At 31.9% G+C, this 24746-nt stretch overlaps 2 protein-coding genes across 2 annotated transcripts; both read right to left on the bottom strand.

The window, feature by feature from the left end:
• Positions 1-9708: 9708 nt before the first annotated feature.
• On the bottom strand, positions 9709-10495 carry LOC125840432 (protein MIZU-KUSSEI 1). The gene has a single exon (XM_049519421.1). It carries the CDS (start codon positions 10471-10473, stop codon positions 9709-9711), a length of 765 nt encoding a protein of 254 aa, XP_049375378.1. The 5' UTR covers positions 10474-10495.
• Positions 10496-14920: 4425 nt separating this feature from the next.
• On the bottom strand, positions 14921-21481 carry LOC125840401 (protein RETICULATA, chloroplastic). Its single transcript, XM_049519379.1, has 7 exons — positions 20686-21481; positions 20482-20577; positions 19932-20152; positions 19773-19842; positions 19552-19631; positions 15991-16055; positions 14921-15304 (listed from the first exon to the last, which is right to left on the bottom strand). The coding sequence occupies exons 1-7, from the start codon at positions 21244-21246 to the stop codon at positions 15111-15113; spliced, it is 1287 nt and encodes a 428-aa protein (XP_049375336.1). The 5' UTR covers positions 21247-21481; the 3' UTR covers positions 14921-15110.
• Positions 21482-24746: the final 3265 nt, after the last annotated feature.

The raw sequence follows: 24746 nt of genomic DNA, 5'->3' as shown, positions 1-24746 counted from the left end.
TTACCGGTTAGGAAGAAAGTTTTAAGTATTGATATGGTAATTAGTATTAAACGAGAAAACATTCACACCGCAGCAAATTTTATGGTTGCTGCTGTTTTAACTTGTTTTTTTGTTGTATAGCCATTGAAAATCATTAGTGTCCCACAGCAATTGTATTTCTAGATAATTCCTAGGATTCTACCTTTTACCATCTTAGATGATTGTATCATCCATACAGTTTTGTTTGTGGGAACTTTTTTATCTCATATCTTTCCCATTTCATCTAGTGCTTACTTTTGGCTAAGATTAGGCTAATCCCTACCCTTCATGATATTGTTGTAAGGACCAGTGGAGTATATCACAATACTGTTTGGCAATTGTAGTCAAAGAGGACTATAAGTTTGTTCTTATTGTTCATTTGGTTGCTTGTTGCAAAAAGCAATTTGTATATACAGACCATTTGATTCTTGAATTCTTGTTGACAGTCAAAATTACTTGTGTTGTATCTGAGTATTTCAAAGAGGTCAAATTCTGGAAGATATTTGAATAAGATTACAAGTTCATCTTGCAATCCTCTATCCTTTTGCTTGTTATTTTAAGCTTTTGCTATGTGCGGGGTTCAGACGGAAGGAGGTCCATTGTATATAGCCTTACTTGTCTTTCTGCAAGAAACTGTTTTTAAAGCTCAAATTCTTGATTTCCTAGTCATATGATAACAATTTTATTAGTTATGATATTTTATCATGATATCAAAGTTGGAAACATTTAAATTTTTTCTTTTGGAAAACAAAATTAGGGGTTGGAATAAACCTTGAGATATTCTGTCAAAGAACATTTTCTCTTATAAAAAGGCAGATGTCAGGATGACCAAACGCCCACAACTAAACAAAAAAATAATTAAAAGTCTCGAGAACATTTATATATAATTTAGCAAAACACTGTTGGGTGAAATGGGGTGGCGAGGGTTTAGAAATGACGAGGGTGAGCTTGTCAAGGAGTAAAGTTGAGGGCATAATTAGATGGATGGAGAAAAGATAATAAACTTGGAATGTTGAAGAATATTTTCCCTATTTATATTAATAATAAAGTCATTTTCTTCATTTTGAGGAATTTATTTTCTTTAAGAAAGTTTTGATAAAAATATTTAACCAATCAAATATAATTTTTTTTACAAAAAAAACACTTTCTAAAAAATATTTTTCGCATTACCAAACACACCCTCAAGCTCTCTAGTTCTACATTTCTCATGTTTTCTTTCATTTCTCATTTATTCTGATTAGCTTAATTTCGCACTACCAAACATACCCTATTAGGATTAGTGTTTTAAAAGGTGATTGTGTGAACTGTGAAGCAAAACATTTTATTTAATTTCTTGATGAAATGTTATTATAATTATTATTTTCAATCTATCGTTATTTGGATATATAGATTTTAATATTATTTATCAAGAAATCATACTAAATATGCATTAGACACTCCTTTAATTTAGTAGAGTAATTTAGTGAAAAATATCACTCACATTTTAAGGGTAAGTAAATTTCTTAGAAGAATGCATCCAAACTAAAAACATTACATAATATGAATCGAAAAAAATATTTGTAAAGATAAAATAAATTGATATCTTCTTAAAATGGACTGAAAGGACCTCAGAAGGGCCTTATTCCATTGTTCTATATTCTTCTTTTTCTTTATTATAAAAAAAAAAAAAAGGAAGTCAAATTTCTAACCATCAATATCAGAACGACACATGTCGACACTTTCACTTCATATCCTTAATCACAATATAATTTGTAAACAAGAAATGGAAAATTAAAGATGATGCAACTTAAAGAGCCCCTAATTAGTAGGAAGTCGCCTATGTGGTATAGATAAGTCGAGGGAAACGAGATTTACATGGTTTAGATATGTGAAGAGGAGATGCGTTAACGTATCAGACATAAGGAGGTGTGAGAGATTGGTTATAGAAGGTACGAGGAGAGGCAGAGATAGACCAAAGAAGTATTGGGGAGAAGTGATATGATAAGACAAGATATGACGGAACTTCAGATTATCGAGTACATGACTTTAGATAGGAAGGTTTGTAGGACACATATGAGGATAGAAGGTTAATAGGCAAGGTAGTGTTGGCTTGCTTAAGGTGGTTGGTGTTTGTCATTATACTAGTTGTTTATTGTAGCTCTTATTTTTGGTACTTATCGTTGTTTAGTATTGTTTTCATTATCTATCTTACTTTTTTCGATGATTACGCTATTTTGTTATTGTTTTTGCTCTCTTCTAATTGACTTTGCATAATTTCATGTTACTTGCTATATTTTCTTCAATGTCTCCTCCTATTTCTACCTGGATTTGTTGCACCTGATGAGCTGAAGATCTTTCGAAAATATCCTATCTACCTCTACGAAATAATAATATAATCTACGTACTTTCTATCCTCCTCAAACCTCACATGTAAAATTTCACTCGATATATTATCGTTATCAGCATGGTCATGACAGTTCCCAACTTATAATAAGCGAATTAAGGACGATGCAATAATGTGTGACTTATACACCAGCAAATTATAAGAATATGATAAAATTAATCAGATAGAATGCATCTCATTATATTCTCTTTCACAATAATATTCACCCTAAAAGACCCCACATGTACATTACTCTTGAATTCAAAGATGCTACAAATTCTACCATATTAAGTGTGAACAAGCTTAATCAGGTGGAGTTAAATTGACTAGTGGTTTTTTGATTTTTAAATAGGAATTAGAAGTACTAATAAGCTAAAAGTAATTGTATTATTGATTAGTTAGAAGTAGTTTAAGGCAACAATATTTTAATAATCTTTATGTTATAAATAGATTGTATTGTGAATGTTCATAATATAATTTTCTGAATAAACTTGCATCCTAAAAAGATTTTCAATAGTTTCCTCAAACTTGCAATTAATTAAAAAGCTTACAAGTAACTGAAGCAGGTAGCTTGCAAATAGTTCAACACTAAACAACTCATCAACAACTTTTGAAGAGCGCGCCTTGTAACAACGCTTCTTTTTTTCTATAAATAGAGAGTTAATTCAATTTATTTGTACATCAATTTGAAGAAAAGTAAAATCTTTTTTTCGTCCGATTTTTTTATTATACTCTTGTTATCTTGTTATTTTATTATTATTTCATAACACTTTATTAATTTTCCAATCTTAAAAGCTAGTCAATGAGGAAGAGACATCATTGTTTGAGGAAAGAAAGGTTCCCATCTTATCATTGGCTTTAAAAAGGAACAGAATCATCAACACAAAATGATATATTCCAGCCTTCTTGGTGACAGCACCTTATCATATAGGAGTATATATTTATATTATTATTATTATACCAACCTTATACTTGACATAATTTTATTATATGGACACTTTATTGAGGCACTATAAATTATTGCTTCTCATGCTTAATTTGTTCATCAACACTTCTCACAAGGAACTAGTTTAGCTATTTCCTCTCTTTACTTCCTTTCTTTCTTAAATCTCTCTTGTTTTGAATATCATCGTTATTATTATCAGTATCATTAATACTGTGTTAGGCTAATGGTAATCTGCATCCTGAGGTTTAGATTAATTTCTAATTTACTGAATCTAGTCCTTGGGATGCAGATTATCTTTACCTCACTAACAGTGCGAAAAATCTTAATTTGCATGTGGGATTATATTGATACAACTCATGTATTATAAACTTTCAACAAAACAGTATACCCAATTTGATCTCATAAGTGGGGTTCGAAAAAGATGTGTTATATGCAGATAATGATGTTAGTTCTGATAGATTTTAGACTCAAAAAGATCATTTCTCTAAATAGTATGAAAGAAGTGCAAGAGTCATGATAAAAACTTTCATTTACTATTAATGCACAATGAATAACTTACGAATAACCTTGTTGATTTTGGATTATGTATTTTTTTTTTTTTTATCAAATTAGGTCTCCTAGAACATGACTAGGGTTTTGCAAAGTAATACATTACTTACAAGGACGGCTTAACAAAATTGACGACCTAAAATTAAACCTCAAGAAAAGGCCTTAAATTTAATCAACACTAAGATTTTGCATATTTTTGTTTGATTTCTTTCTTTTTGTTTTGTGACAATAGTGTACGGATCATCTTGTACGACATTTAACTATTCACTCGACTATCTACGACTACGAGATGTCACCATCTAAAGTGTTTGGTTACTCTACTCACCAAAACTTCGATGATATTGTTATTTTAAAATAGTACCTTTGAGGACCATACCTTATATGGTAATCACAAGTAATTGGTTACATATTATATTTTAAGGAATACTAATTTGTGAGACATTATTACATAAGGACTGATTAATTGGTCACATGATCTAATTTTTTTTTCCAAGTATCACATGATCTAATTAGTTATGTAACAATAATGATTATTAACCCATAACTTGTCTAAGGAAGTGCTTTGTACAATTATTACTTGTTCTCAAACTTGTATAGATAATGTTAAGTCCCTTATTGTAATTTATTTAATTACTTTTTATAGCCAAATAATAATACTTTGAGTACTATTACTTGCTCTCAAACTCATTCATGGGGCTCTCATATGATTATGATATACTCTAATAAATGACTACTTACTTATTTAATAACTTTTTTAACCAAACAGTAGACTAACCTATATATATCAAGTGGTCAATTATTGACAAATGATTTAGTTGAGTAGAAAAATATATTGGTTGACAACTGATATATTTGTCTATATATAGTTCATTATCAACAGAGAGAGTGTATATCATAGTTGGTGAGAATTGAGATGATTTAACTTTTTATAATAATAGAGAAATTAATTGGAGATAATAATCACTAACAATGGTTGATAACTAGGGATAATAATGATTGAACTATAGAAGTTTTTTTATATGAGTATTTTTCGATGAAAAGCCTGATATTTGCATTGGAAAAGGGAAGAATAAATTTAAATATATCTCATAAAATATATTCATAGTCAAAACAACACCTTATTAAATTGATTAATGAAGAATAACAAGAACAAAAAAAAAAATAGATTGAGAATCCAATAATTAAATATTAATTTTATTTTTTTTCTAAAAAATTATAATTGTGAAGTCACTAAATAGATATTAAAAATAATATTCTTAAGATTAATGACCCTTAAATATTAAAATAACAAAGTTGAATGACTTTTTCATAATAAAATAAAATTAATTATCTATAATAATTAACTACTCAAAATCGAATGACCATCGAAGCTTCTAACTCTGGCATATTCTTTCTGTCCACTTTAACACTAAGAACAAATATTATTGATTCTTATTACGATCCTTTCGGTGATACATATTTGGATGCTTTGCTTTATATATCCTTAGATTAGACAAGTATATAATTAATTACAAAATACTTTTTCCAAATGTTTAATTAATTAGTTTAAACATAAAGTCCTTTTACTATTCTTCATAAAATCAAAACGAACATGTCCTATTTTCTGAAAAAAATGTGATTCCCCCAAGATGCTTCCAAAGCTTAAAAAATTATGAGATTCCATTTATTTACAACTTATATTAACTCTAAGCTAAGGTTTATAAAAGTACTTATGGAAACCCATGCCATTTGTTTTTATTAAAATATGTATTAAGATTGCGACGTTGAAATTTAAGTACATATTTGAATATTAACATATTTTATACTAAATAAGACATTTTGTTTTTTCAATATCGGAACGTATTGTATTGACTTAGAATTTTAATATAAAATCCAATCAGTTTTGATTAATCTAGTACTCTATCAACTAAATATTCTAAGATAATAATATAGTACTGGGGGTAGCAATGATGTAATAGTAGTGGTAATGGTAGTTGGTGATGACAATTGATAATTGTGATGGACGATAGTAATAAGTAACAATGATGGATACTCATATGATAGGATTCATTGACGATATATATAAGCGTGACGGATAGTAATTGTTATGATAATGATTGTACATAGTGACTAACGATAACAATAACATTATGACAATTGACGTCAACAATGTTACGGCTAAGGATGATGGTTGTGGATAGTGTTAATTGATAATGATGGACAATAAAGGTGATAATATTATCATTTGTGTTTCGAACAATTCTTTAAAGTCGAAGACTCAAAGAGACTCTCTTCTCAAACTCTTTAAAAGCAAAAAGAAGACAACTTCACATATAACTATATTTGAGAACTAAAGTTTGATTCTCTTTGTATTATGATGAAAGAGTAGAAAGTTGGCAGTATGTTTAGTGTGTTTCAAAGCTAATAATTGAGTAATTGTGACTTGATGGAAATGGTCAACTATATATTGAAGATGAGGTAGAATAGTTAAAAAGAGCAATCAAAATTTGGAATGGTTCTAATTAAGATAAGAAGTGGCACCACAAGAAGGGACCAGTACAGTACACAACTCAAGTTAACCAAACAGGAAAGTGACACATGGAAGGCAGCCACTTAATAGCAAAAAAAGCTCATTTCAAGATTCCCCAGTCTTCAGGTCAAAAGAAAACTACGAAACATTGGTTTGGTAGAATATATAAAAATAATGTTAAATAAAGTGTATTACTAATATTTGTATTGGTTATATTTGTATTAGCTATACACAAAATATTTTTTTATATATTATTTGATTCGGTGTATTAAAAAAATACTTCCTCCGTTTCAAAAAGAGTGACCTCCTTTCCTTTTTAATCTGTTTCAAAAAGAATGACCTCTTTCCCTTTTTGGAAACATTTTAATTTTAGCTTTCCACGTGGCATATTTAAGGCCACAAAATTAAAGGACAATTTTGTACATTTGACACAGCTTTAATTTAAGACCACAAGATTCAAAAGTCTTCTTTATTTTCTTAAACTCCGTGTCAAGTCAAACCAGGTCATTCTTTGTGAAACGGAGGGAGTAATATATTGTATAAAAATATTTGTTTACAAAAGTATCCTCTACAATTATGGTGGAAAAGATGTAAAAGTGCTTTTGAGGGGTAATTTGGTCTTTAACCATGCTAATACAAATATTAAATCATTTGCATTACTAATACCTATAAATCCATGGTAGTAATAATATACTTTTCAATACACAAAAGAGTGTGCAACTAATGCTTGCACTAGTTATACATACGTAGCATAAAAAAATGAACCAAGCAAAGTACTATTAATACACAAAGGTAATATAAGCATTATTTTATACACTCTATCAAACTACCCTAAGGATCAAATCGTCACTATTGATCAAGGATCAAGGTTGTCATGCTCATTAATCCTATGTGCATTCTCATGTTTAAAGGTACTCTAGTCTACAAACAATACTTTTTATTTAATTGGTGTGTCTGATTTTGATTTGACACGCATAAGATAGCAAATCAACACTGATTGAATTTTACGATCTTTTATTAATTTTTTTTTATTTGACTCAAAACTTATATTTTTTTTAAGTGACATCGAGATTCGAGGGATGATACCCTATTATCACCTTGAATAGTTCAAATATTTTTGTTGATATACATTTAGAATGCAACAAAACATGCCTACACCATGGGATCCTGGAAGATTTGTCCTAGTATAGCTTCTTTCAAATTCTAACCTCACCTTTCTACTTTAATGATACCATAAATATGCTATTATTTATATTATTCCCTACCACACAAAATCTGAAGATAATTGAAGATATCAATCATATACTTGAATCAGAATCAGACTGATCACCTAAGTATATATTAAATAATCTTTTTGAACAAATTATGAGGAATCCATACTATATGTTTACTTATAAATTATCTTGCAATAATAGTCATAATAAAAAAGAACAAGAAATAGCAAGCGAAGGAACTCATTTCTTCTATCATATTGGAATTAACATCATACAAGAAGAATATAATAACCTATATGCCAAAACTTCTAAAAAAAAAAAGGTAGAAAAATACTACTTTTTTCATACATTTCTTGTGCTAAAGATTCTCATGCACCAAAAAGTTCTAAAAAAAATGGCCTAAACTAAAGATTAAGCTAATCTTGAAAAAATAAAGAACGAAAAAGGAATAATTAAACCTTAGAACCCCTTTTGACCAAAACAGAAAACTCGAAATTTTCTAATTTTCTCTTTCAAAGTCAGTCGTCTACGGTTTACATCCTTATTTGGATCGAAGCAAAAATATACTGAATTCTTGACCCGGACCTTCATCCGGGTTAATCAAATGAAAAGACTCCGAATCCGCACCACCAATAATACACTCATAGTTAGCTCTCATATACAACACTTCTTCAGATTCGGTACCCGAAACCAAACCCGACGGAATTACACCCGCCCCGACTGTCATTGACTGCATCGTCTTCAACATAATTCGGGTTTGTTGGGTCGCCCTCTCCGAACCGCAAACCCGATTTTTCTCTCATTACAGAACATAGTCCACATTGGTTTGATTTGGTGTATTAAAAAAAAGTATATTGTATAAAAATATTTGTTTACAAAAGTATCCTCTATAATTATGGTGGAAAAGATGTAAAAGTGCTTTTGAGGGGTAATTTGGTCTTTAACCATGCTAATACAAATATTAAATCATTTGCATTACTAATACCTAGAAATCCATGATAGTAATAATATACTTTTTCAATACACAAAAGAGTGTGCAACTAATGCTTGCACTAGTTATACATACGTAGCATAAAAAAATGAACCAAGCAAAGTACTATTAATACACAAAGGTAATATAAGCATTATTTTATACACTCTATCAAACTACCCTAAGGATCAAATCGTCACTATTGATCAAGGATCAAGGTTGTCATGCTCATTAATCCTATGTGCATTCTCATGTTTAAAGGTACTCTAGTCTACAAACAATACTTTTTATTTAATTGGTGTGTCTGATTTTGATTTGACACGCATAAGATAGCAAATCAACACTGATTGAATTTTACGATCTTTTATTAATTTTTTTTTATTTGACTCAAAACTTATATTTTTTTAAAGTGATAACGAGATTCGAGGGATGATACCCTATTATCACCTTGAATAGTTCAAATGTTTTTGTTGATATACATTTAGAATGCAACAAGATATGTCTACACCATGGGATCCTTGAAGATTTGTCCTAGTATAGCTTCTTTCAAATTCTAACCTCACCTTTCTACTTTAATGATACCATAAATATGCTATTATTTATATTATTCCCAACCACACAAAATCTGAAGATAATTTAAGATATCAATCATATACTTGAATCAGAATCATACTGATCACTTAAGTATATATTAAATAATCTTTTTGAACAAATTATGAGGAATCCATACTATATGATTAATTATAAATTATCTTGCAATAATATTCATAATAAAAAAGAACAACAAGTAGCAAAAGAAGGAACTCATTTCTTCTATCATATTGGAATTAACATATACAAGAAGAATATAATATCCTATATGCCAAAACTTCCAAAAAAAAAAGGTAGAAAAATACTACTTTTTTCATACATTTCTTGTGCTAAAGATTCTCATGCACCAAAAAGTTCTAAAAAAAATGGCCTAAACTAAAGATTAAGCTAATCTTGAAAAAATAAAGAACTAAAAAAGGAATAATTAAAAAATTAGCCTTCTTTATTAGTACCCCTTTTGACCAAAAATATAAAATCAGAAAACTCAAAATTTTCTAATTTTCGATTCACGTTCGTCTTTCAAAAGTCAGTCGTCTGCGATTCACATTTTTATTTAGATCGAAGCAAAAAGATACTGAATTCTTGACCCGGACCTTCATCCGGGTTAATCAAATGAAAAGACTCCGAATCCGCACCACCAATAATACACTCATAGTTAGCTCTCATATACAACACCTCTTCAGATTCGGTACCCGAAACCAAACCCGACGGAATTACACCCGCCCCGACTGTCATTGACTGCATCGTCTTCAACATAATTCGGGTCTGTTGGGTCGCCCGTCTCCGAACCGCAAACCCGATTTTTCTCCCATTACAGAACAGAGTCCACATTGGAATTGAATGGAGCGGGCAACGATTCAGCTCCGAATCCGATGATTCAAGAGCAATTCGGACTAATCCACATCGCATTTCTTGAATAAGGGTTGTGGTTGGGATGGAAAGTTCTAGAAGAAGTGAAGGCTTCGTGTTGAGACGATCGTGTTGTACGCAGAACCATACATGTCCACCGCGGCGTTGGCCAAAGATTGTTCCGATTACCATTGTTTTAGAAGAACGCGGTGGAGCTGAGAGTGAAATTGCGGCGCCGGAGGCGCTGCTGGTGCTGTTTGTATTGCTGATTGGGGTTGTTGGGTATGAATCTTCTTGATCTTCTTCGAATTTCTTTTCTTGTTTTGAGTCGTCGAGATCGTCACGCAGTGAGGTGCTCAGGCGTTTTTTGGTGGAGATTGTGTGCGGCGCCGGTGGTGCTGGAGATGTGGGTGTTGAATTGAAACAGGGGAGGAGAAATCGACGGAGAGCATCGACTTTCGGCATTTTTTTTGGATCGAAAATTGCAGAGAAATGAAGAAGATGAAGATGTTTTTTTTTTGAATGGGTAATATGCAGAGCAGAGCAGTATATTTATACTGTATTAAGAAATAGTTATGACTGAAAAAACAGAGAGAGGGAAAATGGAAAGAGCGGGAACAGATGCAGTAGCCGTTACATTGTTTACCTGTTTTGGAAACTAATTAGCTCGACTAATTTAAATACGCATCGTTCTAAAAGGGAAAATTGATGTTCTAAGATCAAGAGTTTCAAATCGCAGAAATAGTTAATAATAGGAAATTTCATTCATCCCGCGATATTGATTAGGATGATTGTTATATATTATATTGACTATATACTATGATCGGATAGATTATATCATTCTTCATCGTTACTACGTTTAAATAAATTTGTTTTGTTGCGGAAAAGAATGAATTAAGTGAAAATACGTGCTCTGTTTTTACTGCTACTTTAATGTAGGAGTAAAATAAATAGCAGAGAATGACAAAAGACCAGATTTTTATGTGGACAGAGATAGAATTGAAAGGATTCCAGATTGTTAAGAAACATGCAGGTTTTGACCTTTGACCAAAGTACTTCATCCTTCGTTTCAATTTATTCGTTTGATTTTAATTTGTTATAAAAAATTAAAAATAATAAAATGATATTTAATTTTATAATTTTACGTATATGATAGAAAATGTTAAAATTAAAAAATTACAAAATAAATAAGAGATAGACAAACAGATTAACACGAAGGGAGTAATAGTTTCAAGGATCGTTTGATATGCGAACATAAAATAATCTCAAATTAAATAGGATAAAGCAAGATATCCAATGATTAAATCTCTGATAAAATTTATATTGCATTTAATTAACAATATATGTTATCCCAAATAAATTTCTGCCAACCAAAATGCAATATTAATTTTATCTCACTTTATCCTTTAGTATAGAAGGGGTTTTAGATTATATAGGAGGTAGCGGCAGGGACAACAAACATAGATAGAATTGAGAGGTTCATTCAAATTCTTTTCAGTATAAAATTATAATATTATTTATATATTAAATATCTTTAATTTTTTTTAATTTACTTTTCATGTTTTGAACTCTTTGAATATAATAATAATATACTCAATAAAATCTTATTAGGTGAAGTCTGAAAAAAATAGAGTATCAATAGACTTTTTACCACTATTTCAAGAAGGTATAAATGTAGTTTCTGAGAGATCCTCAGCTCACACATCGAACCCAAGTAAAAGAAAAAGAAAAATAATAAAGAAAGCATAACCGTCACTAAGAAAATCAGTATAAAGTCTATAAAAAATAAAGAAACATTAACAACAACAAAATAATATGATAATCAAAATACAATACCTAACAATAAAACAAAAACTACAAAAAATTTGAAATGTTTGTGAAAATTTTGATTTTGTCATTATGCAGAGAGGAGTTTGTCTGGTCAAAGGATGCTTGAAGGAAAAGGGGAAATACAGCTGGATTCTGATTAAATTCTACTAGAAATTGTTTCCCTTTAAGGCAGACTCTGCATTTCTATTCTTTTGCAGATGAAAGGAGGAATCTTTACTCTCCCTTTAATAAAAAATCAAAGGTGAAATGCTGAGGTGGTACAAAAAGAGATGTCATCAAATTTTTTATTTTTTAATAATGGATTGATCTATTGGGCAAAAGAATTGAAGGTTGTGTACAAACCAGTGAGCTCATATGTCCACGTATTTAATTTAATCTCAACTGATATAAATCTCTTAACTCTTAATAATTAAAGGAATATTTTGGAACCCATAAGAGATTTACTTGTCTATATATTATTTCATTTGATCGTTTAGGTCCCGACTTCACCTGGATGGTTAGGTTATTACGCCCTTAAAGTCTATACGCGATAGATAGACTCCAGGAACCATGGCATATTTGCTTACTTGAATATAATTTCTTTCCACGAAAAAAAGAGAAATGATTCATTACACAAAATGAAAAGCTTTTTTTACGAGGTATAGATAAAAATTTCTCTTTATTTAATCTGTTACGAAATCAACCATAGATCAATTCCCTTTTTATTTGGAGTATTGACTACACCCAAATTCTGAGCTTTATGTAAGTGACATGTCAAGTCCAAGGCATCTCAATTGGATTGACTGGGATGACAGTTTCTCCTTATTTAAATCTTTTAAGTTTGAGTGTACACATGTAGAACTTAAATACTTTAAAAGTTGAATAAGTAGATACATTTGTCTTATATGATGTCCTTATATGGCAATTCACGTCTTATATGGAGTGTGGTCATTAACATTTAGCAACATTTAGATCCCTCTCTTGGAAGAATGAGTTGCATATGTGCTCGTTAACTTTGAAAAAATTGCGTATATATAAGGATTATATATTTGCTTGTGCACTTTAAAACACAACTTGATTTGGTGCACTAATTTGGCGAGTGCCCTTAGTCCCTCTACGCTAGCATTGTGTTAATTAGGTTCGTTTAACTTATATTTATTCATTATCAAAAGGGATATTATGGTTATGTGCGTCTTTGTGATAAAGTAGTGTATCACTCTAAATCATGGACTCACCTCTTATTAGTATGATATCATAAGGATCGTGATTGAGAGTATATAGAGTTTATCTAAGTCTCAGTAGGTCGATAAAAATTGTCAGTATCATCAAATATATACATCAAATTAAACATATGTTGTGTGTTTGAATATATATATTTTTTAATTTAATTATAATTAGATTGATATATAATTACTTTATTAAATTATTTAACTATATTAATTTATTTTAATTCAATATAAATATTTGATACGAATAATTTTTTTTATAATTGATAATTGAAATTTGTTTTGCCTTGAACTTTGGCCAATGGAGCAGAGCATAAAGATGAAATATGTTTTCATTGGTAGGGACTGGGAGGAATGGAATATTCTAATGAAACTTTTTGGGAAATGGCACATAATTAGTTCCACATTCTTTATTAAAGTATTATTTTGTCTGTTTTAATTTATTTGTCTAATTTTAATTTTGTATTATTAAAAAAATGTAATTAATTTTGTGTTTTAATGTAATTAATTATACTTTATGAAAAGTTTTTATAGTCATATAAATATTTTGAAATGGTTAAGATTAAAAGTTATTTTTTTTTATATTAACAAAAACATTATGACATAGTTAAGAGCTCAAGTTTCGAAATTCTTCATTTTGTTTTCAAACAAGTTCCTCTCTTTAATTTTTTAATATTTACAAGACATGTTTTAGATCAGAAAATTCAAAAATTATTTTGAATATATTATGATTTATACACTCTTTAATTTTAATATTACAAAATCAAGATATCTCTCTAATTTTTTTTTAAAAAAAATTCTATGTTCAATCAAATTAAAAAACGAAATGAAACAAAGGGAGTATAACTATTTCTATAGTCATTATATAATTATAAATTATTTTTTGTAATCAAATGTATGAAGATTATCAACAAAATTATTTCAAAAAAGGTGAAACAATTATCACTAGAAAAAGTGTTTTCGTTACAATTGGCTCTTCTTTTCACGAAGAATGTTGAGACTTGAATAGCGTTATTCATTATGCTTTAGAATTTTGACAAACTCACACCAAAAGTTTGGTTTGGTAATTTAGGTTTTCGATATTTATAATATTGTATTATTATTTATATTAAATTAATTTAATATAATTTGATATTTTAAAAATTGATTTTGATATTTTATGATACGGTATATGTCGAAATCATAATTATTTATTATGTAAGTTGAAGTTAACCAAATTATAGTTATCTTTTTTTAGAAAAAAATAAGAAATATTTCAATTATATCATACTTATACCTTACATATATGAAAATATGGAAAACAAAATTCAAGCAATCATCTTTGTTAATCAGTCATTCAAAGAAAACATTTCTTTCAAGATACAATCAAAGTTCCAACATCTAAATGATTAATTTTATATATTTGCCAAAAAACTAACTTTTTAAAGATGCATCCCAAATATCATAATATCAATTTTTTTGATTTTGATATGATATTTAGTATCTATCATACCATGTCCACCCCAAGCCACATACACACCCATCCTATTTAATTCAGACCTAACTTATGAAACTACACACTTTGTATATTATCATTGCACATTTCGAAATATTTTTCCACTACTAAAAAGAATATCGCATATAATGAGACATGAGTATTACTAATTCCCATGAAAAGGTTGAATGACTAGTTTGAAAGGTCATTTAAAGAGGGCTATTTTCAACTTTATTTCAAAATCATAAAATTAGATTCCTTCATAATTAGAAACTCAACGATAATAGGCCCGTCCTTCTATCCTTCCCCACTTAAATGTAGGGTTCGAACTCGTGACGTGTCTCAAGCTCACACATTACATATCTTTAGGGGCAAACATGTTTCCTTTGTTATTGATGTAACCAAACTCACTTCATCAACTAGAATACAACAAAGATGGAATTATTGAGCTAGAAGCACAAACAAGTGACAAAACTAGTTGGCTTAGTTATAAGTCGCCTCCATCTCTAACTCTAAGGTTTTGATTTCGAGTGAAGAACCTCGTATGATCCTCTTGAGAATGTCCGAAAGAGAAAAGAAACATAAAGATACAGTTACTGCACACCACTCCACCTTGCCCAGTCCACAAACTGCATTCCAGCATATATATTGTTGGCAAATCGCACACCAACTGTGAATGCCATTGCAACAGGCGGAAACTGCTTTCCCATTGGAGAGGATTCCACCAGACGTTCTAATCCGGTCACAATCTGTAACCTGGTGTTTGAAGAAACTCCAAGAAAAACACCTACATATAACAATATAACATATCCATTAACCAAATCAGAGCCAGGAGGCAGGCAGGATGGAAGTTATAGAGAAAAAAAAACGCAGCTTGCAATGACGATGCATCAAAGAAAGCTAAAACGCAACATGATTCAAGAAACACTAGAGTAGAATATGCATTTTACTTAATTGAGAAGATAGGAAGTGGGATGTAAAATCTGAAGATTCAAGTCCAAAATTTTCAACCTTCACCAGATATAAGAGAGTTAATTTCGTCAAATTTTGAAAAGAAACATGTGATTTCTTGATTGCTTCATCACTCACGCAAATTGCAATATCATCATTGACTACGAAAATTTGTAAATCTCCCCTGTACTACAATATTATGTCATGCAATATCAACATTGACTTAATTCATTTTGTGGAAAAAATGCTATATGATGCAAGGAATCGTTAAATAACCAGAAGATGGTCTCAGTGGAAGTAGTTCAACATTTCAACGTCAAGTACTATAATACAGTCTAGAATTTTCAACAAGACAACTCAATGATAATATACAGGAAGAGCTGGAAAGAGATAAACAGGAATCAGAAAATATAAAGCACACAGCATACATAATGTAGCCGGTAGATAAGGGTTTGGAAATCATTTGCTTTACGAACTTTGTTATCAAAAGCAGGAACATATAGGAATGAAGTGAAGGCGTACCCCAAAGTAATGCACTCTTTACAAGAGGTGGAACAGGAACATCGTGTTCTGATTTCTTGACGCTCCTGATGAACAAACATGTTAGTAAGAAAGGGACAACACAAACATGTTAAAAGAAGTATAATATCTACTTTGATCAACAACAAGAGCATACACAGACTCATGCATCAAACTGTCACGCTACACAAATTATTAGCTGCAGGAAAGAAAATCTGCAGTGGACTCCCCTCAACCTCTGGGGTTCAACCATGAAAAGTAGAACCTAAAGATTTAATAAAAGAAGTTGTGCCTAACAAATATTCCTTTAAAACTTAGCTTTCAAGGTTCTACTTTTGATAGTCATGTAATATCATCAGCCTGTCTGATTTCTTGATCCTTTCATAGTTATGAAATAACTCGGGAGAACATTACAACACCCTAGATCAGTATGACTAACTGACCAATCCAACATATCTCTTTTGGACATCACGAATCAAGTAATGTCCCATAAAGATTTTGATACTGGGAGAGGTACACCGCTTATGATGAATCAGGAGAGGGTTAGACAAGGACATGGTTTCTGAGAAAACCATCAAAATTAACAAGGGAAAGGTATTTAACTTAATATGAACCAGTTAAGAAATAGATGAAGAGATATGTATCAGATAAAAGAAGTATAATAAATATATCTACTTCAGTGCAATGGGTTATAACCCATAAAATCCACGAGGTCACCTCGACTTCTCATAATTCAGTTACTATCTGCAAACCTGACTTCCCCTTATTCTTTTACTTGTCAGAATAAATTTTTCCATCAGAAGTAGTAAACAAGACACCATACAAAGACGAGATAAAATATATTTTTATCATTAGTATGATAAAAAATTGCATTGAAAGCATTAAAAGGTAATTCTATGCTAAAAAAGTGAAACACAAACACCAGTTGAAACTTAAGGACTTGGTACAAGATACTGAATCATATTTTTTGACAATGGATACAGAAAGATATTACAGTCACTTCCTTCCTTCCTGTTTTACTTTTTTTTAGATGACGGTCGTGTCCGTCCCATCTTATGCACCTTGACTATTCCAGCCTTCCTTTTTTCGTATGGCATCGCCACTCCCTTTGACAGCATCTACTAATTAGGAACTTAATTTGAAACTGGTACCTGCTTACCTCCCACCAGCACAGGTACCGGGTAGCTCTACCTCTACACACCAAGGCTTGTTAGATGAGAAGAAATCATCTACGCAGTATTTTCGCCTCCGCTGAGATTCAAATCTGAGACCTCATGGTTCTCCAACCACTTCACGGGCAACTAGGCTACACCCTTGGGTGCTATGGTTTACTTTTTTGATCAATTAAAATTGATGTTTGCACTGTCACTCAAACAGTAGCTTAGTGGAATTGCAAAATGAGGGCATCCAGTCTGTCCACTGTTGAATCCTTCCTTCTTCAAAGAAAAATCCAAGGAGATGATGCTTCATGCCCCTCTTTTGAGCTCCTATCTCATCAATCGTAATCATTCCACTTCTTTAAGCAGCCATCCTTCACTTACTGGCTGAAAGGTTTTGTTTTCACACCCAGCCTTCTTGTGAATTTTGATAAGTCACATGGTGTTGGTACCCCCACAATCTTCTTACTTTCTCCTTGCCATCAAACCTTTATCTCTTTTTTTTTTGAGAAAGTAAACTGGACCATCAAACCTTTGTCTCTTTCCTTCACAAATGTTCTTACTGGGCGAGTGTCACTAATGTTGTTCCCAGCAACATCCTAAACTTACTAAAATTTGCTAGGGCAGAACATGGAGACAGATATAAGCCTTGGTCTCTTACATGATACCATAGCCATTAGTTTGTTTCCCTTATATCCCTGTTGAGACAACAGCTTGACCTATTATGCATATCTTCAGTGTCATCAACAGGTTTGTTTGGTCTTGTGTGGGATCATGACCATCGAGGCTTACATTTACATATGTACTTGTCTATGAGGGCAAAAGAATTGTTCTCAGATCCTTCAGTTGGAACTCCACCAGTTTTCCATGCCCAACCAGAATTACAGTTGATTAGATTCCTTCTTCCTTATCAAAGCAGTGAAGCACCATGGGCTTGCTTCAACGGGTCTACAGACTAACAGCTACTTGCCTATCTTGTCTGAGGAAAGCTTCTCTGTGACAGATCCATTTTGAATCTACGCACCATCCCCTTGCTCCTGTCCCCTCCCCTCTAAACACCGCCAAGGCCTTTTTCATTGACCTTGTCCTCCACCATTGTCTCTTACATATCCACAGCTCTCATTTAGAAAACAAAACAAGAGGATGGCAAGATAGCCATTCAATCCGGATTAGGAAAGAACAGGTGGAAAAAAATGCAATGGTTTGGTTCCTAAAGTTAGCTCCTTAGTCCTTATATATCAGGCATTAGAACTAGTTTATAGAAAAACAATGAAAAATGTAATATCTTCTTTATGAGAAGGAAAAAAAATCTGATATCCTGATAATGGCGGATCTTGAATTTTGAAGTAATGGGTGCTCCACTCTTTAGCTACAGTTGCTACAGCCACAAAGTATAAGCACACAAATAATTAAAAACTAAATGTGAAAACATTTAACAATAGATTATAATTAATATTATAATTAAAAAAGGAGAATTTATTCACAATTATCCTTCACGATTTTCATACACTGAATACACAATAAATAATATCAGTATAAAATTACATGCATCGGGTGTCTACACCAAGTAAACGGATGCATGATTGAACATGACGTCAGCATAAAGCTATCAGCTTTACATAGAGTTTTTATTTAAATACAGAAAGGTTTAAACCGTACATGAATTTTCTATAATCCGAGAAGATGAACTTTTGTTTGTTTGTTTTGGTTTGATGGGGTTTGGAGGGAAAGAAATTAAAGAAAAAAAGCACCAAAATAAAAGAAGAAAAGGAAAAGACCAATTCATTTTTAGAGAAATGGGTCACGAAATTTGAGAAAGAATAAAATGGAAAGTAAAAAAGTTAAAATGAAGCGAATAAAGTTGAAGGAGAGAAATCAAAACATTGAGGGGATTAGTGTCAAAATGGTCTAGAGAAGGATTCAATCCTGCGACCGCTAGAGGTATGGAGCTCCCTGTTGCATTTCCAAACCAAAGCACCCACCAGACTATTTTGTTCATAGGTGCTGACTTAATAATATTTATTGTCGTATTAGTTGTTCAAATAAAATAAAAGCTCCGCATCAAAGACAATGATTGCTCGAACTCCCATAGGGCTCCACGTGGGTCCACCCTGTATCTCGACACTCAAATATACATATCTAACTGGAGAAGTAGAACACTAATTTAAAACAAGGCAACATTTAGGGGTTCGAGTTTCGAAATGAAGATTCTAGTTTATGAATCTCCAAAAGCATGATCATTGGTTCCCGATAAATCCCAAGTTCAAATCCAGGAAGGAGTAAGACATAAATTTATAATATCTTCACGCAGCATCTATGTAAACTAAACCAGGAAAAACAACAAGTCAACAACAACAATAAATAATAGCCACAATAGTAGTATTAGTGATATCAGAGAGAAACAAACCGCTTGGCAGTCATTATCATATTTGCAATTCCTTGGCCAATGATACCACATCCAAACCCGACGAATCCATATAGAATGCCCTAAAGAAATATGAAGAACTGTAAGTTACACAATTGAATGCATTTATGAAAAGGAACTATTACGAACAGGAGAGAATGATATATGTAAACAGACATACTGCAATCTATTTATAGCATACACTTCAATTATGCAAGTTTTACCTTGTAAAAATAAGCAGCAATTCTCTGATTCAATGTAAATCTACACCCTGGCCTTTCAGCTTCAAAAACGCTGCAGCAGATGAGTAATTAAAGTGAAAATCTTCTAAATAGTGCTCAAATTAAATGCGACAATATCACAGGGATTGCATAAGTCAAAACCTGCTTGGAAGTGCTCCATAAGCTCTCTGAAAACGACCAACAAAACCTTGAGATACAGACGGTTGCCCAATTCGAGCATATGGTGCTAGCAACCCAACTAGAGCTACATTGACAGCAACGCCAACCAACATATCTGCAGCATACAATTCAAATTCCGCCCAAAAATCTTTGCCCCTCTTTTGAACTTCTGCTACTGTTGCACAAGTAGTATCAATGACTATCTACATCACAGAACCAACGGAACCCGTGAATTCTAAGTAAAAGGCATATCAAGTATAAACATCACGACGAAACAAAAAAACAATGAACAGTAGGTAAGGTGCCACGTGATTTCAAGGTCCATAGAAATTCACCACGTGTAATGCAAGTTTAGCCTGCTTATACAACTAGAATTACTAATTGCTCCAAGTCGTAAGATATGTAAACAGAATCAAAGACACAACACGATGCACACTAATAGCAGTAGCTCAAGGAGCAACTATTTCTACTGTACTACAGTTCAATGATTTATTAACAGAACAGAAATATCAAAATCAAGCTTAACACAAACCTCAGTTCCAACTTTGAAAAGAAATGATGGATCAGCCAACATTCTGTTCCGCAGCATAGCGGACGACCTCATTGCAGCTCCGAGCCAAGCTGACCCCTACATTCACGAAAACACGAATTGCCAATCAAAGAAACAATCAAAATGCACATGTCCAATAAACCATTTTGTAAACAGGTTAATTATTTTCACCTAATCTATGTTTACCTGCAAGTCCAAATATCTAAGCAAAAGTAGCTTTCTGATCCCAACACTCTTTGCAGCCTCTATCATATCAGCAGGAAGTGTAGCCCCACGAGCCTCTGCCTCTCTCATCACATCCTCAAACTTCAGTAATGGCCCAAATTCATCTTCTTCCTCATCACCTTCTCCATTGTCACCTCCACCACCACCTCCGCCGCCGCCACCACCACCAGGGTATTTCCCATTTCCACCATTCCCAACAGCTAAATCTCCCTCCCCATCACCACCATTATCAGCATCAAGAAGACTTACATCTTTCCCAACAGAATAAGTATCATTCTCTTTGAGTACTGTCTCTACACTAACACCAGATATTGATTTACCCTCTGGATTCAATGAACTCTTAACCAAAAATCTTGACTTGTAATTCTTCTGACAAACCAAATAACCGATTTTCCTCATACCCACAAAATCTTGGCTCTTAACAAACGTAAAGTTAGAGTCTTTAATGGACCCCATGATAAAGATTTCATTTTTCAGAGATGTAAACTGAGATAACCTGATACCTGATGAACAACCAGCCATTTTCTACCAACCCCTCAATTTTTTTGCTCAAATTAATTCAAGAAAAGTCGACAAATATTCTGGGATTTCCCAAATAAAGCCTAGAAATGAAAGAAATGCAGCAAAAAAGCAAAATGAGTAGTGGATTAGTTCAAGATTTGATGATGATTGTATGATTAAGCTAGGTTAAGCTCTACTTATTTCGCCACAGTTTACCTAGTAGGAATTTCACAAAAGTGTGTAGGGTGGGGAGGGGTGGGTGGGGTTGGTGGGGCGTGCATGAGAGAATCAGAGAAACATATAAAAATTAGATTTTTCCATTGAATGATTTGATAAAATGAGTGTTACCTTAAATTGCCTCTATTTTTAAAGTATAAAATACTTATAAAATAAGAAGTGAGATTTTTGTTTTGAGTGACTTTAAGGTGGAAAAAAAGAAGTAAAAATTATAGGAATGACATAGTATAAGATATAAAGGAACATATACTATATTTAATAGGATGTGAACTTGGACTACTTTGTAGACAATACAGCATATTAAAAATAAAATAACCTTATTAGATTAATAAAATTACTTAGCTAATTCTCAGATATTAGCGATATTTAGATTAGATTTTGTGAGGACTATATCAAAAGTATACGCAAAAGGAGTGGCGATATATGCAAAAAGGAAAGCATCATATGTTTCTGTTGCATCAGCAACAATACATAAAAAAGTTTCAAAAACTCATCTCGAGACATAACATATAAGTCATACAGACACAACTTTACTATTGCTCCAAGACGCATTACATTGATTAAAAAAAAATGCCGAATGGAAGGAAAAGGTATGAAATAGTATAACATTTATTATTTTTTGTGAAATGATATTATTCCACTAGTCATATATAAGGACAGTAATTTAATTTATAATACTCCAATGTTGCATAAGAAGGAAACATGGAACATTAATGAAGAATGTTTAATTGAGATTTTACATTATTAGTCCCAAGCCCGAATAAAGGAGGATGGTTGCCAAGGGTCAAAAACAATCTCTCTATCCCAAAGGCAGGGGTAAGGTTGCGTACATGTTATCCTCCCCAAACCCTACTTGTTGTTGTTGTTTACTTAAGATTTCGCAAGATGTTGTTCTGTTGTCTCAAAACTCTAAATGAAGAACTTGTATTTGTGTATTTTGAGTCCTTTTGTTAAATTTTCTTAGTTAAAGATGAAAGATTTCCATCACAGAATTAGCTTGTATGATCAAGATTGCAGAAGTTAACGCGTGAATATTAAGAGAATTATAAGAGTTTGATAGTCAAAAATGAAAAAAACAAAATGGTTTATTCAATTTCCATTCACAAATTCCAATCAGTGTTTACATTTAGAAATGGAAATTCCTATGTTATATGTGTTGTTTCATCTTCACAATCCAGCAATGTTTGGACTACTGAGGCCATTGTAGGCCTTTTGTTTCTGTCCTGCTCAACACAAGAAAGGCCTATTTCAATCAGTGTCACTGCCTGGTGGTGATGAACACGATATACTCTAAATTAAGTTGTTTATCTTGTAAACAAGGAAGATATAGAAAATATATCGTACTTGATTCATAAGATTTTATATTCAAATAGTATCGGTAAATTATTTTATTTAGCTTGTCTCTTATATGACTTTGTGAACCAACCTTTAATCTACCTTGAATATCAAGGATTCTTAAAGATGACATTAACCGTTACTCCATCCTTTTTCATCTCTAACTATTACTAACTCCCACCATTATTAACTATTATCATTCATTACCTACGACCACCGTCCTCATTCATAACCATCACTATCGTCAATTACCACAACTAGTCATCACCATTAGTCATTATATTCGATCGTCGTTACCATCAACAACTATTATTATAATAACCATCCATCACTATATACTGACAATCACCATCATCAACCATCACTATATATCAACAGTCGTTACTATCATTCACCACTATTAATTATCACTATCGTCAACCACAATTATCAATCATCACAATCAATTACCATAATCAACCACCATCATTAACCACTACCTATAAAAAAAAAATTGTTGAAGCAAGAAAAATGGTAACTCAACTAGGCCTGTTTTTGAATTATAGGGTATAAAAGAATATATTCAAAGTCTTCTCATATAAACTCATGATACAAGTGGGGAATAGATTAGAATTGGAATAATTGAGAGAGAGAGAGAGTTGCATTTGCCTTCCCATGGAGAACTTGTCAAAAGTCACTCACTATTGGTCTTTTATATTGGTTTTGTTTTTCCAGTCTTTATCTTTACCTTAGAAAAAGGGCACCCATTGGAATATATTTCCAGTTTCCACAAGGCTAGTTTAGTTAATTCCTCCATTCATCTTTACTTGTTCAGTATACTAAAAGTACTTATCCAAGAGTATTCATTTTACAACATTTAGATGAACTGTAATTAATAGGGATAACGTAGTAAAATTACCCTATAATTTATTCTATTCTAAAGGTGTACCAAATCAAACATGTAATGAACAACTAAAGACGGACGGCATGAATATTTATTTCCTTTAAGTTATTGTCATGTACCTAAACTTCTAAGGTACAATCCATTGACTCAAAGACCAAAATTGGATTCTTAATATCACAGTTGAATAGTAATTAAGTCATGTTCCTTTTTGTATGAGTCTTAATTAACTACTTCTATATTAATTAACTATGCAAAAGAGGTCGTCCTTATTACACCAAAAGAATAGAAAAAAGACTCGTGCATATCATTTTCAAGACAACAAAGAGAATAAAAAAGGAAATGACCTTGCACACACGCATTCGTAGTGGTCCTTGGACCGGAATATAAAGAAATAAATACATAAAGATTTCGTGAGGACTATATCAAAAGCATACGCAAAAAGGAGTGGCGATATACGCAAAAAGAGAGGCATCATATGTTTTTGCATCAGCAACAATACATAAGAAAGTTCAATAACTCATATCGAGACATGACCTATAAGTCATACAGACATAACTTTACTATAATCTCCTTTAGTTTACATTGATTAAAAAAAAAAGATGTAGAATGGAAGGAAAAGGTATGAAATAGTAGGCATTTTTTGGTTTGTGATCATGGCTAAAATGATATTACTCCACTAGTTATATATAAGGACAGTAATTTAATTTATAATACTCCAATGTTGCATAAGAAGGAAACATGGAACATTAATGAAGGATGTTTAATTGAGATTTTACATTATCAGTCCCAAGCCCGAAGAAAGGAGGATGGTTGCCAAGGGTCAGTCGGAAACAACCTCTCTATCCCAAAGGCAGGGGTAAGGTTGCGTACATGTTATCCTCCCCAAACCCTACTTCTTGTTGTTGTTTACTTAAGATTTCGCAAGATGTTGATCTATTGTCTGAAAACTCTAAATGAAGAACTTCTATTTGTGTATTTTGAGTCCTCTGTTAAAATTTTTTAGTTAAAGATGAAAGATTTCCATCACAGAATTAGCTTGTATGATCTAGATTGTAGAAGTTAACGC

The sequence above is a fragment of the Solanum verrucosum genome, unplaced genomic scaffold (assembly GCF_900185275.1).
Source record: "Solanum verrucosum unplaced genomic scaffold, falcon-dt-bn FXZP01000137.1, whole genome shotgun sequence".
NCBI lineage: Eukaryota > Viridiplantae > Streptophyta > Magnoliopsida > Solanales > Solanaceae > Solanum > Solanum verrucosum.
This window is presented reverse-complemented; position numbering and strand designations above follow the sequence as displayed.